This window comes from Anomaloglossus baeobatrachus, chromosome 5 (genome assembly GCF_048569485.1).
Source record: "Anomaloglossus baeobatrachus isolate aAnoBae1 chromosome 5, aAnoBae1.hap1, whole genome shotgun sequence".
Classification (NCBI taxonomy): domain Eukaryota; kingdom Metazoa; phylum Chordata; class Amphibia; order Anura; family Aromobatidae; genus Anomaloglossus; species Anomaloglossus baeobatrachus.
This window is the reverse complement of record NC_134357.1, coordinates 594,865,337-594,881,119: the sequence shown is the minus strand read 5'-3', so window position 1 is coordinate 594,881,119 and position 15,783 is coordinate 594,865,337. Positions and strand designations below refer to the sequence as shown.

General features: G+C 41.9%; 1 protein-coding gene across 1 annotated transcript in view; it reads right to left on the bottom strand.

Moving 5' to 3' along the window:
• LOC142310493 (Fc receptor-like protein 5) overlaps window positions 1-14,371 on the bottom strand; it is a 128,946-nt gene extending 114,575 nt beyond the window's left edge. Inside the window, exons 1-2 of the mRNA XM_075348017.1 lie at window positions 14,305-14,371; window positions 2,808-3,098 (exon numbers count right to left, since the gene is read on the bottom strand). Of these exons, the coding sequence (XP_075204132.1) occupies window positions 2,808-3,098; window positions 14,305-14,338 (325 nt within the window). The 5' untranslated portion in view covers window positions 14,339-14,371. The remainder of the gene's footprint in view (window positions 1-2,807; window positions 3,099-14,304) is intronic.
• Window positions 14,372-15,783: the final 1,412 nt, after the last annotated feature.

Below are 15,783 nucleotides of genomic sequence, written 5' to 3'. Positions count from 1 at the left end.
TATATTTTTGTACATAGGGGCAGTATTATAGTAGTTATATTCTTGTATATAGGGGCAGTATTATAGTAGTTATATTCTTGTATATAGGGGCAGTATTATAGTAGTTATATTCTTGTACATAGGGGCAGTATTATAGTAGTTATATTCTTGTATATAGGGGCAGTATTATAGTAGTTATATTTTTGTACATAGGGGCAGTATTATAGTAGTTATATTTTTGTACATAGGGGCAGTATTATAGTAGTTATATTCTTGTATATAGGGGCAGTATTATAGTAGTTATATTCTTGTACATAGGGGCAGTATTATAGTAGTTATATTCTTGTACATAGGGGCAGTATTATAGTAGTTATATTCTTGTATATAGGGGCAGTATTATAGTAGTTATATTCTTGTACATAGGGGCAGTATTATAGTAGTTATATTCTTGTATATAGGGGCAGTATTATAGTAGTTATATTTTTGTACATAGGGGCAGTATTATAGTAGTTATATTCTTGTATATAGGGGCAGTATTATAGTAGTTATATTTTTGTACATAGGGGCAGTATTATAGTAGTTATATTTTTGTACATAGGGGCAGTATTATAGTAGTTATATTCTTGTATATAGGGGCAGTATTATAGTAGTTATATTCTTGTACATAGGGGCAGTATTATAGTAGTTATATTCTTGTACATAGGGGCAGTATTATAGTAGTTATATTCTTGTACATATGGGCAGTATTATAGTAGTTATATTTTTGTATATAGGGGCAGTATTATAGTAGTTATATTTTTGTACATAGGGGCAGTATTATAGTAGTTATATTTTTGTACATAGGGGCAGTATTATAGTAGTTATATTCTTGTATATAGGGGCAGTATTATAGTAGTTATATTCTTGTACATAGGGGCAGTATTATAGTAGTTATATTCTTGTACATAGGGGCAGTATTATAGTAGTTATATTCTTGTACATATGGGCAGTATTATAGTAGTTATATTTTTGTATATAGGGGCAGTATTATAGTAGTTATATTTTTGTACATAGGGGCAGTATTATAGTAGTTATATTCTTGTACATAGGGGCAGTATTATAGTAGTTATATTCTTGTACATAGGGGCAGTATTATAGTAGTTATATTCTTGTATATAGGGGCAGTATTATAGTAGTTATATTCTTGTATATAGGGGCAGTATTATAGTAGTTATATTCTTGTATATAGGGGCAGTATTATAGTAGTTATATTCTTGTATATAGGGGCAGTATTATAGTAGTTATATTCTTGTACATAGGGGCAGTATTATAGTAGTTATATTCTTGTATATAGGGGGCAGCATTATAGTAGTTATATTCTTGTATATAGGGGCAGTATTATAGTAGTTATATTCTTGTATATAGGGGGCAGTATTATAGTAGTTATATTCTTGTATATAGGGGGCAGTGTTATAGTAGTTATATTCTTGTATATAGGGGCAGTATTATAGTAGTTATATTCTTGTATATAGGAGCAGTATTATAGTAGTTATATTCTTGTATATAGGGGCAGTATTATAGTAGTTATATTCTTGTATATAGGGGGCAGTATTATAGTAGTTATATTCTTGTATATAGGAGCAGTATTATAGTAGTTATATTCTTGTACATAGGGGCAGTATTATAGTAGTTATATTTTTGTATATAGGGGGCAGTATTATAGTAGTTATATTCTTGTATATAGGGGCAGTATTATAGTAGTTATATTCTTGTATATAGGGGGCAGTATTATAGTAGTTATATTCTTGTATATAGGGGCAGTATTATAGCAGTTATATTCTTGTACATAGGAGCAGTATTATAGTAGTTATATTCTTGTATATAGGGGCAGTATTATAGTAGTTATATTCTTGTATATAGGGGCAGTATTATAGTAGTTATATTCTTGTACATAGGAGCAGTATTATAGTAGTTATATTCTTGTACATAGGAGCAGTATTATAGTAGTTATATTCTTGTATATAGGGGCAGTATTATAGTAGTTATATTCTTGTACATAGGGGCTGTATTATAGTAGTTATATTCTTGTACATAGGGGCAGTATTATAGTAGCTATATTCTTGTATATAGGGGCAGTATTATAGCAGTTATATTCTTGTACATAGGAGCAGTATTATAGCAGTTATATTCTTGTACATAGGAGCAGTATTATAGTAGTTATATTCTTGTATATAGGGGCAGTATTATAGTAGTTATATTCTTGTATATAGGGGCAGTATTATAGCAGTTATATTCTTGTACATAGGGGCAGTATTATAGTAGTTATATTCTTGTATATAGGGGCAGTATTATAGTAGTTATATTCTTGTATATAGGGGCAGTATTATAGCAGTTATATTCTTGTACATAGGGGCAGTATTATAGTAGTTATATTCTTGTATATAGGGGGCAGTATTATAGTAGTTATATTCTTGTATATAGGGGCAGTATTATAGTAGTTATATTCTTGTATATAGGGGCAGTATTATAGTAGTTATATTCTTGTATATAGGGGCAGTATTATAGTAGTTATATTCTTGTATATAGGGGCAGTATTATAGCAGTTATATTCTTGTACATAGGGGCAGTATTATAGTAGTTATATTCTTGTATATAGGGGCAGTATTATAGTAGTTATATTCTTGTATATAGGGGGCAGTATTATAGCAGTTATATTCTTGTACATAGGGGGCAGTATTATAGTAGTTATATTCTTGTATATAGGGGCAGTATTATAGCAGTTATATTCTTGTACATAGGGGCAGTATTATATACTATGTTCTATATTTGGGGTTGTATGATATACTGACCTTGCGGTATGAATGTGAACCCCGCACTGTATGGAATATATGTCAGGCTGTTGTTCCCTTTACATTTATAAGGCCCCAGTCTGGTCTCGTTGTAGATGGTGACGGTGAAGGTGGCTCCTCGCTCCTTTGTTGCCGTCTTCTTATCCACAGCCGTCTGGTTGAGGAATAAGGTGTAGGTGATGGGGAGGGATCCGTTCCTGCAGACGCAGTGTATGGTCTCCGTCTGTCCGATCATCGTGTAGGGAGATTCTACCTGCAGCTCAGTGATTGACAGCCGTTCTGAAAGAGACACTAGGAGACCAAGCGGAGTCAGACATTGTCGGTGGTTATTGTGTATATGTCTGTGTGAGTGACTCTTGTCTACATGTTTATTAGAGATGATTAAACAGTTTGAAAAGTCTCTGATCTTGCAGAATTTTACGGATAAATTTTTCACTATATTTCCCAGACTGTATTAGCCCTCAATATAGGTGTATAACTGTCAGAGGCCTCCTATTTATTATGCACCGGTCCTGGCTGGCATGGGCCTTCCCCGAAGGCTGCCACCTTTTGTTGTTGCCTGGTGTGTCTCGTTGACTTTGTCCCTATAGGCCTCTAATGAAGAAATCAAGCCTCAACTAGAAGTGTAAAATTATCCCTTTTTTGGGGGATCCACAACAGGTTCTCTATTCACAAAAGGATTAAACAATTGCAAAAGATTTGTAAACTAAGACATCTAAAAATTCTCTTTTCCTTTAAGAAGTAAAAACAGGTGTGCTCAGCACTTTTGATAATGAAGAAGCAATGGCTCAACTAGAAGTGTAAAATTATCCTTTTTTGGGGGATCCGCAACAGGTTCTCTATTCACGAAAGGATTAAGCAATTACAAAAGATTTGTTAATCAAGACATCTAAAATTTCTCCTTTCCTTTAAGAAGTAAAAACAGGTATGCTCATCACTTTTGATAATGAAGAAGTAATCACTCAACTAGAAATGTAAAAATTGACTTTTTGGGGGGATCCGCAACAGGTTCTCTATTCACAAAATGATGAAACAATTGAAAAAAAATTTTGGAGAAAAAACAGGTGTTCTCATCATTTTTGATAATGAAGAAGCAATGGCTCAACTAGAAGTGTAAAAATTATCCCTTTTTTGGGGGATCCGCAACAGGTTCTCTATTCACAAAAGAATGAAACGATTACAAACCATTTTTTATCAAGACATCTGAAAATTCTCCCTTTATTTAAGTAGCAAAAACAGGTGTTCTCATCACTTTTGATAATGAAGAAGCAATGGCTCAAATAGAAGTGTAAAATTATCCCTTTTTGGGGGGATCCGCAACAGGTTCTCTAGTCACAAAATGATGAAACAATTGAAAAAGAATTTTTGGAGAAAAAACAGGTGTGCTCATCATTTTTGATAATGAAGCAGCAATGGCTCAAATAGAAGTGTAAAATTATCCCTTTTTTGGGGGATCCGCAACAGGTTCTCTATTCACGAAAGAATGAAACAATTACAAACCATTTTTTATCAAGACATCTGAAAATTCTCCCTTTATTTAAGGAGCAAAAACAGGTGTTCTCATCACTTTTGATAATGAAGAAGCAATGGCTCAACTAGAAGTGTAAAATTATCCCTTTTTTGTGGGGGGGGGGGGGGGGTCCGCAACAGGTTCTCTATTCACAAAATGATGAAACAATTGAAAAAGATTTTTTGGAGAAAAAAACAGGTGTGCTCATCATTTTTGATAATGAAGAAGCAATGGCTCAACTAGAAGTTCACAAATTATCCCTTTTTTGGGGGGATCAGCAACAGGTTCTCTATTCACGAAAGAATGAAACAATTACAAACCATTTTTTATCAAGACATCTGAAAATTCTCCCTTTATTTAAGGAGCAAAAACAGGTGTTCTCATCACTTTTGATAATGAAGAAGCAATGGCTCAAATAGAAGTGTAAAATTATCCCTTTTTGGGTGGATCCGCAACAGGATTTCTATTCATAAAACGGTGACACAATTACAAAAGATTTGTTAAACAAGACATTTTAAATGTCTCCATTTCTTTAAGGAGCAAATATAAGTGTACTCAGCAGTTTGGATAATGAAGAAGCAATGGCTCAACTAGAAGTTCACAAATTATCCCTTTTTTGGGGGATCCGCAACAGGTTCTCTATTCACGAAAGGATGACACAATTACAAACCATTTTTTATCAAGACATCTGAAAATTCTCCCTTTATTTAAGGAGCAAAAACAGGTGCACTCAATACTTTTGTTAATGAAGAAGCAATGGCTCAAATAGAAGTGTAAAATTATCCCTTCTTGGGGGGATCCGCAACAGGTTCTCTATTCACAAAATGATGAAACAATTGAAAAAGAATTTTTGGAGAAAAAACAGGTGTTCTCATCACTTTTGATAATGAAGAAGCAATGGCTCAAATAGAAGTGTAAAATTATCCCTTTTTGGGGGGATCCGCAACAGGTTCTCTATTCACAAAATGATGAAACAATTGAAAAAGAATTTTTGGAGAAAAAACAGGTGTTCTCATCACTTTTGATAATGAAGAAGCAATGGCTCAAATAGAAGTGTAAAATTATCCCTTTTTGGGGGGATCCGCAACAGGTTCTCTATTCACAAAATGATGAAACAATTGAAAAAGAATTTTTGGAGAAAAAACAGGTGTTCTCATCATTTTTGATAATGAAGAAGCAATGGCTCAACTAGAAGTGAAAAATTATTCTTCTTTGGGGATTCGCAACAGGTTCTCTATTCACGAAAGAATTAAACAATTACAAACCATTTTTTATCAAGACATCTGAAAATTCTCCCTTTATTTAAGGAGCAAAAACAGGTGCACTCAATACTTTTGATAATGAAGAAGCAATGGCTCAAATAGAAGTGTAAAATTATCCCTTTTTGGGGGGATCCGCAACAGGTTCTCTATTCACAAAACGATGAAACAATTGAAAAAGATTTTTTGGAGAAAAAAACAGGTGTGCTCATCATTTTTGATAATGAAGAAGCAATGGCTCAACTAGAAGTCCACAAATTATCCCTTTTTTGGGGGGATCAGAAACAGGTTTTCTATTCATGAAACAATGAAAAAATTACAAACCATTTTTTTTATTAAGACATCTAAAAATTCTCTTTTTCTCTAAGGAGCAAAAACAGGTGCGCTCAGCTTTTTTGATAATGAAGAAACAATGGCTCAACTAGAAGTGTAAACAATTATGCCTTTTTCGGGGGATCCAGAGCAGGCTTCCTGTTCAGATAACGATGAAATAATTAGGCCATGTGCAGATGTTGAGTGTTTGGTGAGCTTTTTTACGTCAGTATTTGTAAGCCAAAACCAGTAGTGGTTAAAATAATGTAGAAGTTGTGCACGTGTTTGTAGTGCTTGTGGGTGCGAGTGGGAAGTGGACCCACTGGGCCACAGCACACAGAAGACCTGAGGGACGTGACCATTACTCACACCAGGTTTACACCAGAGCCTCTGATGGTGAGGGTGGATTTGGCTTCAGGTAGGAACCAGGTGCTATTAAGAGAGACTTGGTAGGACAGCTGGCCCCAGTGGTAAGAACATGGACAGTCTCTAATGAGGCAGATGTAGGCTGGTGCGGCAAGCTCGGCCGATAGGGTTCGAAGCAGCATCAAACTACAGCAGGCTTGGCCAATAAGGTACCATGCAGCAGCAACAGCCGGGATACCACACTTGGCTGATGTGGTACAATGCAGCAGCAGATGGTACAGCAGGCTGAGACCAATAGGGTACAATTCAGCAGCAACAGCTGGGATAGCAGGTTCGGACGATATGGAACGATGTAGCAGCAGCTGGGAGTACGAAACAGGTGTAATTAAAACATCAGAAGCACATAGGTAAGGGACCTGCACAACTAGCAACGCATCCCTAGGATTAGAACACAGTGCCCAGGCACCTCCCAAAAGGGGAAGGTGCCTTAAATACCTAATTCCTTCCGGGTTATGGTGCTCTGGCCATTTAAGAAAAGGTGCACACACCCTAACAGATCTCCCCAGAGGCCTGTACAGTGTGCGTAGGCCCTGGGGGTTGGCAGCAGTGACTGGAGACAGAGCCGCCAGGAAGGAGAGTGTGCTGGTGTCCCTGCCGGGGAGCGGGGTAGGACAGTGCAGGGAAGTCGATAAGGGCATTACAGTATTTCTATTATACTGATGGTTCCACTCCTGATTTTGGCTTACAAATACTGAGGTTAAAAACTCACCAAATATTCAACATGTGCCTTTGGCCTTACACAGGCTTTTTTTTATCAAGCCATCAAAAAATTATCCCTTTTTGTAGGAAGCAGGAACAGGCTAGCTGTTTTCAAACTGGAGATACGTTGTAAAAAAATTAGCCTTTTTTGGTCAGCTGTTTGTGTACCATAGAGAGCAGTGGGCAACCAGGAGATGTGTGACTGGTGTGGCTGTGGAAACATCTGATAAACTCATCTCCTGGTCACCCTTCAGGTTCCCAGGTCTTCTCCACAACGGAATAATCTTCATCCATGATTTGGGTGAGAGTTCCCTCTGTATGGGAATCGGCCTAAGCTCCTTGCCAGACACACTCGATTCTCACCCTGATATTTGTCCTGGCTCAGAGGGCTACAGCCCATTGTTTAAGGCCCCCTTCACACATCACTGACGTGATAAAGGTGCGTATGTCCCTCCGTGTGCCGTGATTATGACACACGTGATCTCCATGTGTTATCCGTGCGATCACATGGAGATCAGGCACTTATTACACTCACCTGTCCATGCTCCTGCTGTCCGTGGTGCTGATCTCTCCCGGATGCTCTTTCTGGCCGCCGCTGTCTCCCCCGGATGCTGTTTCTGGCCGCCGCTGTCTCCCCTCTGCAGCTACTTCCAGGTCGGCTGTGCAGTGCATAAATGCATATTCATGAGAATAATTAGCCGGCTTGGAAGCAACAGGCAGCAGCAGCCGGAGACAGCGTTGCTGTAGAAGGTTAGTATAAAAAGCTTTTTTTTTTTAAATGTACATGATTTTTCTGGTACGGGTTTCACAGATCACACCATAGTGTGGTCCGTGGGACATCAGTGATGCCAAAAAAAACCGGACATGTCTCCATGCAGAGCACACGGACACGAGTGTATACGTCATTGAAAAATCACTGATGTGTGCGCAGACTCATTGATTTTAATGAGTCTGCGTATGTCCATGATTGTGGTACATATATAAACTGTCACATTAGTACCAGAATCACTGACGTGTGAAGGGGGCCTAAGGGTGGGGTGTACAGATCTAATGTTGGACCACAAAGAAGTAGAATATTTTTAGTCACACACACATAGTTGGTTTTGGCTTTAAGGATTCTGGAGATTTATTGTTTGCCTTAAAAAAAGATGATTTCCCTGCCGATGACACATAATCCTCAGTTTTGCAATTTTCGCTAGCAAAATTAGGACGCGGGTGTCACGGGGTCCTTCTCCAATATCACACAATCAACAGAGCGAGAGATGGGTGAACAGTCCTGACATCCTTTATTCCATGCAAATTAGAAGATCAATAAAATAATCCACCACAGGGAGGGTAAAATAGTCCAGTAATGGGATAAATGTCCCGGGGCTCAGTCACACTCCTCCAGCACTCCTTTTCTAGGGAAATCGGGGTTTCTCACAGACTCTTTGCGGTAAGCAGGGAGTCTGGGTGGATTCCAGGCCCCCCTCCCCCAGACTTAGGGACAAAAGCCCAGCAGGGGGTGATTAACCTGCAAATAGGACAATGTACACACAAGGCATGCAAATGGTAACTGAGCTGAGCTAATTAACCTGCAGACAAGACAAGGAATACACAAAATGAATGGAGCAAGGCTCCTAAAATAGGAACCTACACAAAATGATACATAACCCACAATATCACACCATCACAGCAGGGTATTAAATTGCCATGTCAAGGTGAAAAAAATGCTGTTATTTAGGTATATATCACAGAGCAATGAAGTCACAGGCACACTGACTCTGCAGGTCCAACACCTCCCAGATTACAGGCACACTGACTCTGCAGGTCCAACACCTCCCAGATTACAGGCACACTGACTCTGCATGTCCAACACCTCCCAGATTACAGGCACACTGACTCTGCAGGTCCAGCACTTCCTGTATTACAGGCACACTGACTCTGTAGGTCCAGCACCTCCCAGATTAGGCTACTTTCACATATCAGTTTTTTGGCATCAGGCATAATCTGGTGTGTGCCCTATTGCAACGGATCCGGCACAGAATATGCAAAAATGGATGCGCCGGATCCTTTTTTTTGGCGGATCCGGTATACCGGATCCATCAAAAAACGGATCCGGCGCATCTGTTTTTGCATCCTTTTCGTCCGTTTTTTTTTTGCTGGATCCCTTTTTTTACAATACATTGGAGCATGCAAGTTTAAAAACGGATCCGGCAGCCGCGTTCAGTTTTTGCCACATTATGCTGGATCCAACGTCTATAGGCTTCCATTGTAAATCACGCCATATCGCGCCGGATGCGGATTTTTGTCAGAGACAAAAAACTTTACAAGAGACGTTCCATCCAGCCGCCGCATTAGCCAATTACGCCGGATTTGGCAAAAGCCGGATGCAACGCAATGCCATCCAGAACAATCCGGCGCTAATACAAATCAATGGGGATAAAACGGATCCGGCACCGGATCCGTTTTATCTGTTTTTTTCCGGATTGTGCCTGATGGAAAAAAACTGATGTGTGAAAGTAGCCTTACAGGCACAGTGACTCTGCTTATCCAGCACCTATCGTATTACAGGCAAACTGAGTCTGCAGGTCCAGCACCTCCCGTATTACAGGCACAGTGACTCTGCAGGTCCAGCACCTTGCAAAATACAGACACAATGACTATGCAAATCCAGCACCTTTTGGATTACAGGCACACTGACTCTTCAGGTCCAGCACCTCCCAGATTACTGGCACACTGACTCTGCAGATTCAGCACCTCCTGGATTACAGGCACACTGACTCTGCAGGTCCACCACCTCCTGGATTACAGGAGCACTGACTCTGTAGGTCCAGCACCTTCTGGATCACAAGCACAATGACTCTGCATATGCAGTACCTCCTTATTCACAGTCACAGTGACTGAAGATTCAGTACCTCCTGGATTACGGGCACACTGACTCTGCAGGTACCGCACCTCTCGGATAACAGGAACACTGATTCTTCAGGTCCAGCATTTTCTGGGTTAAAGGCACACTGACATTACAGGTCCACCACCTCCCAGATTACAGGCACACTGTCTCTGAAGGTCCAGCACCTCCCAGATCAAGGATCTCATGGATCACAAGCACAATGACTCTGCAGATGCAGTACCTTTTGGATTATGGGCACACTAACTCTGCAGGTTGAGCACCTCCCTGATTACAAGCACACTAACTCTGCAGGTCCAGCACCTCCCAGATTACAGGCACACTGATTCCCTTTTCTACCTGATACTTTGTGCCAAGAAGATGATATCCAAGCCTGTGGACCAGAAGATGACTGTGCATCCCACCTTTGATGATGTCCCACCATTACTGCCTGAGGACTGAGGAATATGAGATTCTGAGTGAAACCAACCCTGATAAATATAAGCTGATGAGAGGACTACCTCCACTCCCCCCCCCTTCCTGAATAACGTGTGTCAGTGTAGAACATAGCCATGAGGACAGTCAAGAGGATACGGTCAGGATCTGACTTCCTATGCATAGTCTGTTGGGTGGGGAGGTTCATCCACAAGGGATGGGTTATCTCGTATGTGAGTGAGGTAACCATCGGCATTAGGACAGATCAATAGACTCGGGAAAAGTAAGGAAAGACTTTTGGCTATCTCCAAAGGGGGGACTGTTATGGACAAGATTATGAACTATTATGAAGTATTAAGAGTTATATGAAGATATCCAAAAACCAGGATTTAAGATGGTGTTTGAACTGTGCCCCACCTATATGTCACTCAGACATAAGACTCATCAGTCTGGACTTTCATGTGACAAGAGAATCATGCTGACATAGCTCAATGTAAATGAGGAAATGCATTGTACATTACCGTATATTGTATATCACAGAATAAGCTCTATGATAGTTTACCCAATAGGAGACGTGCTACGTATTCTTGGCTCCTAGCCAACTAGTTCCCTTTAAATGTATGAACTTCCGTAATTAAAAGTAGTCATATTTTCTATGCAGATCCGTGTCATGTCTCTGGCCTGTATGGAAGAATAGTATGCATGCTACTAACAAATGACTCATGATTTGGATGCAGACGGGGTTAAGGTAGATGCACAATTAGATTGCATCACTGTAAATTTATGGCCTGCCTTAACACAGGTCCATCACCTCCTGATTCACAGTCACACTGACTCTGCAGGTCCATCACCTCCTGATTCACAGTCACACTGACTCTGCAGGTCCAGTACCTCCTGATTCAGTCACACTGACGCTGCAGGTCCAGTACCTTAAGGATTACAGACACACTGTCTGCAGGTCCATCACCTCCTGATTCACAGTCACACTGACTGCACTTCCATCACCTCCTGATTCCCAGTAACAATGACTCTGCAGGTCCATCACCTACTGATTCTTAGTTACACTAACTCTGTAGGTCCAGTATTTCCTGATTCACAGTCACACTGACTGTGCAGGTTCCATCACCTCCTGATTCACAGTCACATTGACTATGCAGGTCCATCACCTCCTGATTCACAGTCACACTGACTCTGCAGGTCCGGTACCTCCTGATTCACAGTCACACTGACTCTGCAGGTCCAGTACCTTCAAGATTACCGACACTCTGACTTCAGGTCCATCACCTCCTAATTCACAGTCACAATGACTCTGCAGGTCAAGCACCTCCTGATTAATTGTCACACTGACTCTGCAGGTCCAGCACCTCCTGATTTACAGTCACACTGACACTGCAGGTCCAGCACCTCCCAGATTACGGTCACACTGACTCTGCAGGTTTAGCACTTCCCCAGTTCACCATCACACTGTGTTACGTCACCACCGGAGTCTGCTCCAGTGACTTCTACTCCGATCGCCAGGCGAGACCATGTTCCTGCCGTGGATGATGCTGGTGATGGGAGAGGAGTCGATGCCAGCAGCACCGGTGGGCGCAGGCTCTGCTCATCCACTGGTCTGGGTTTCTTTGGGATCTGCAGTACCACTGGCTGACTATAGATGGCTTGTGTCTTCCAGCTGAAGTTACCATCATTCAGCTACAGCCAATGGGAAGACACCACACCCTTCTTAATTCCCCTCCTGTCTGCTGACCACTGCCAGAGATAGTTCTGATATTCTGGCTCCTGTGCTGCCCTGTTCTGTTTAGTGATTCTGGTGTTCTGACTTCTGCGTGTTTCCTGACTACCCTCCTGCCTGCTGTTTATGTACTTCGCTGCCCGATCCGGATTTGACCTCTGCTTGTTTCTGATTACGTCCTTGCCTGCCGATTCTGTCCCTGTTCTGCATTCCTGGTTTGACCCTGCCTGACGACTACTCTCTCGGACTGCAGCCTTCCACAGGTAGTTATCTCCAGGGCCCTGTGTAGTTCCATATCCCTGTATAGGGGTTAAAGGGTTTCAGGCTTCTGGGGGTCCTGCTTGGTGAGTGGCTTCCCTCTAGCCTGTGCATTACAGCCTGTCTGAGTCTGCTGATCCAGGCAGGCATTACACACTGACTCTGCAGGTCGATCACCTCTTTATTCACAGTCATACTGACTCTGCAGGTCCAATATCTCTTGATTCACTCACACTGGCTCTGCAGGTCCATCACCCACTGTTTCACAGTTACACTGACTTTACAGGTCCAGTATCTCTTGATTTAAAGTTACACTGACTCTGCAGGTCCAGTATCTCCTGATTCATAGGCACACTGACTCTGCAGGTCCATCACCCCTGTTTCACAGTTACACTGACTCTGCAGGTCCAGTATCTCTTGATTTACAGTCACACTGACTCTGCAGGTCCAGTATCTCCTGATTCACAGGCACACTGACTCTGCAGGTCCAGTATCTCTTGATTCACAGTCACACTGCCTCTGCAGGTCCATCACTCCTGTTTCACAGTTACACTGACTCTGCAGGTCCAGTATCTCTTGATTTACAGTTACACTGACTCTGCAGGTCCAGTATCGCCTAATTCACAGTCACACTGACTCTGCAGGTCCAGCACCTCCTGTTTCACAGTTACACTGACTTTACAGGTCCAGTATCTCTTGATTTACAGTCACACTGACTCTGCAGGTCCAGTATCTCTTGATTTACAGTTACACTGACTCTGCAGGTCCAGTATCTCTTGATTTACAGTCACACTGACTCTGCAGGTCCAGTATCTCTTGATTTACAGTTACACTGACTCTGCAGGTCCAGTATCGCCTGATTCACAGTCACACTGACTCTGCAGGTCCAGCACCTCCTGTTTCACAGTTACACTGACATTACAGGTCCAGTATCTCTTGATTTAAAGTTACACTGACTCTGCAGGTCCAGTATCTCCTGATTCACAGGCACACTGACTCTGCAGGTCCATCACCCCTGTGTTTCACAGTTACACTAACTATGCAGGTCCAGTATCTCTTGATTCACAGTCACGCTGCCTCTGCAGGTCCATCACCCCTGTTTCACAGTTACACTGACTCTGCAGGTCCAGTATCGCCTGATTCACAGTCACACTGACTCTGCAGGTCCAGCACCTCCTGTTTCACAGTTACACTGACATTCCAGGTCCAGTATCTCTTGATTTACAGTTACACTGACTGTGCAGGTCCAGTATCTCCTGATTCACAGTCACACTGACTCTGCAGGTCCAGCATCTCCTGTTTCACAGTTACACTGACTTTACAGGTCCAGTATCTCTTGATTTACAGTTACACTGACTGTGCAGGTCCAGCACCTCCTGTTTCACAGTTACACTGCCTCTGCAGGTCCAGCACCTCCTGTTTCACAGTTACACTGACTTTACAGGTCCAGTATCTCCTGATTCACAGTCACACTGCCTCTGCAGGTCTAGTATCTCTTGATTCACAGTCACACTGCCTCTGCAGGTCCATCACCCCTGTTTCACAGTTACACTGACTCTGCAGGTCCGGTATCTCTTGATTTACAGTCACACTGACTCTGCAGGTGCAGAACTTTCCTACCACTTGAATCTTTGTATTGTTATTCACATTTTCAGCATTGTACTCATAGAACACAATCAGATTAGATCTTTTTCTATCCTTATGTGGAACCAGTTGTGCGTTCTGAGCTCCGATCCCTCTGCTGCTCGGCTGGCCCACATCTTTTATACTGCCTGTGATTGCCTCCCTGATTGGCTGTCCTAGACCATGTGATGTGATAGGTGGCGGGAGTTTTGGGGAGTCGCTTGTTATCATTGCTGATAATATAGTCTTCAGCGGGATCCATGCCAGTCACATTACAAGCCAGGACCCTGAGGATGTGGGGACACATCCGATCATCTCTGAAATATGTCTCATATTAACCCCGTACTGACACGGCGTCCCTCTTGGCGTCTTACCTGCACAGAGGAGCAGCAGGAGGAGCGGCGCCATCTCTGGAGACTGAGCACAGAGAGGAGGAAGTGGCCGCTCCTCCCGTCCATGTGGTGAAATCCTCCACAAACTTCTGCTTTTTCTTCATCTTGTCAGAGTTTTAAGCAACAATTCAATCCGGAGATAGAACCACAAAGCGGATAATGTACGAGGCCGAGTACTCTGTGATCACAGCGCAGTGTATAAAAACCCGGCCGCGTATAAACACCAGCGCAGTGTATAATCAGCGCAGTGTATAATCAGCGCAGTGTATAATCAGCGCAGTGTATAATCAGCGCAGTGTATAAAAACCCGGGCCGCGTATAAACACCAGCGCAGTGTATAATCAATGCAGTGTATAATCAGCACAGTGTATAATCAGTGCAGTGTATAATCAGTGCAGTGTATAATCAGTGCGGTGTATAATCAGTGCAGTGTATAATCAGTGCAGTGTATAATCAGCGCAGTGTATAATCAGTGCGGTGTATAAAAACCCGGGCTGCGTATAAACACCAGCGCAGTGTATAATCAATGCAGTGTATAATCAGTGCAGTGTATAATCAGTGCGGTGTATAATCAGTGCAGTGTATAATCAGCGCAGTGTATAATCAGCGCAGTGTATAAAAACCCGGGCCGCGTATAAACACCAGCGCAGTGTATAATCAATGCAGTGTATAATCAGCACAGTGTATAATCAGTGCAGTGTATAATCAGTGCAGTGTATAATCAGTGCGGTGTATAATCAGTGCAGTGTATAATCAGCGCAGTGTATAATCAGTGTGGTGTATAAAAACCCGGGCTGCGTATAAACACCAGCGCAGTGTATAATCAATGCAGTGTATAATCAGCACAGTGTATAATCAGTGCAGTGTATAATCAGTGCAGTGTATAATCAGTGCAGTGTATAATCAATGCAGTGTATAATCAGTGCAGTGTATAATCAGCGCAGTGTATAATCAGCACAGTGTATAATCAGCGCAGTGTATAAAAACCCGGCCGCGTATAAACACCAGCGCAGTGTATAATCAATGCAGTGTATAATCAGCACAGTGTATAATCAGTGCAGTGTATAATCAGTGCAGTGTATAATCAGTGCAGTGTATAATCAATGCAGTGTATAATCAGTGCAGTGTATAATCAGCGCAGTGTATAATCAGCACAGTGTATAATCAGCGCAGTGTATAAAAACCCGGCCGCGTATAAACACCAGCGCAGTGTATAATCAATGCAGTGTATAATCAGCACAGTGTATAATCAGTGCAGTGTATAATCAGTGCAGTGTATAATCAGTGCGGTGTATAATCAGTGCAGTGTATAATCAGCGCAGTGTATAATCAGTGCGGTGTATAAAAACCCGGGCTGCGTATAAACACCAGCGCAGTGTATAATCAATGCAGTGTATAATCAGCACAGTGTATAATCAGTGCAGTGTATAATCAGTGCAGTGTATAATCAGTGCGGTGTAT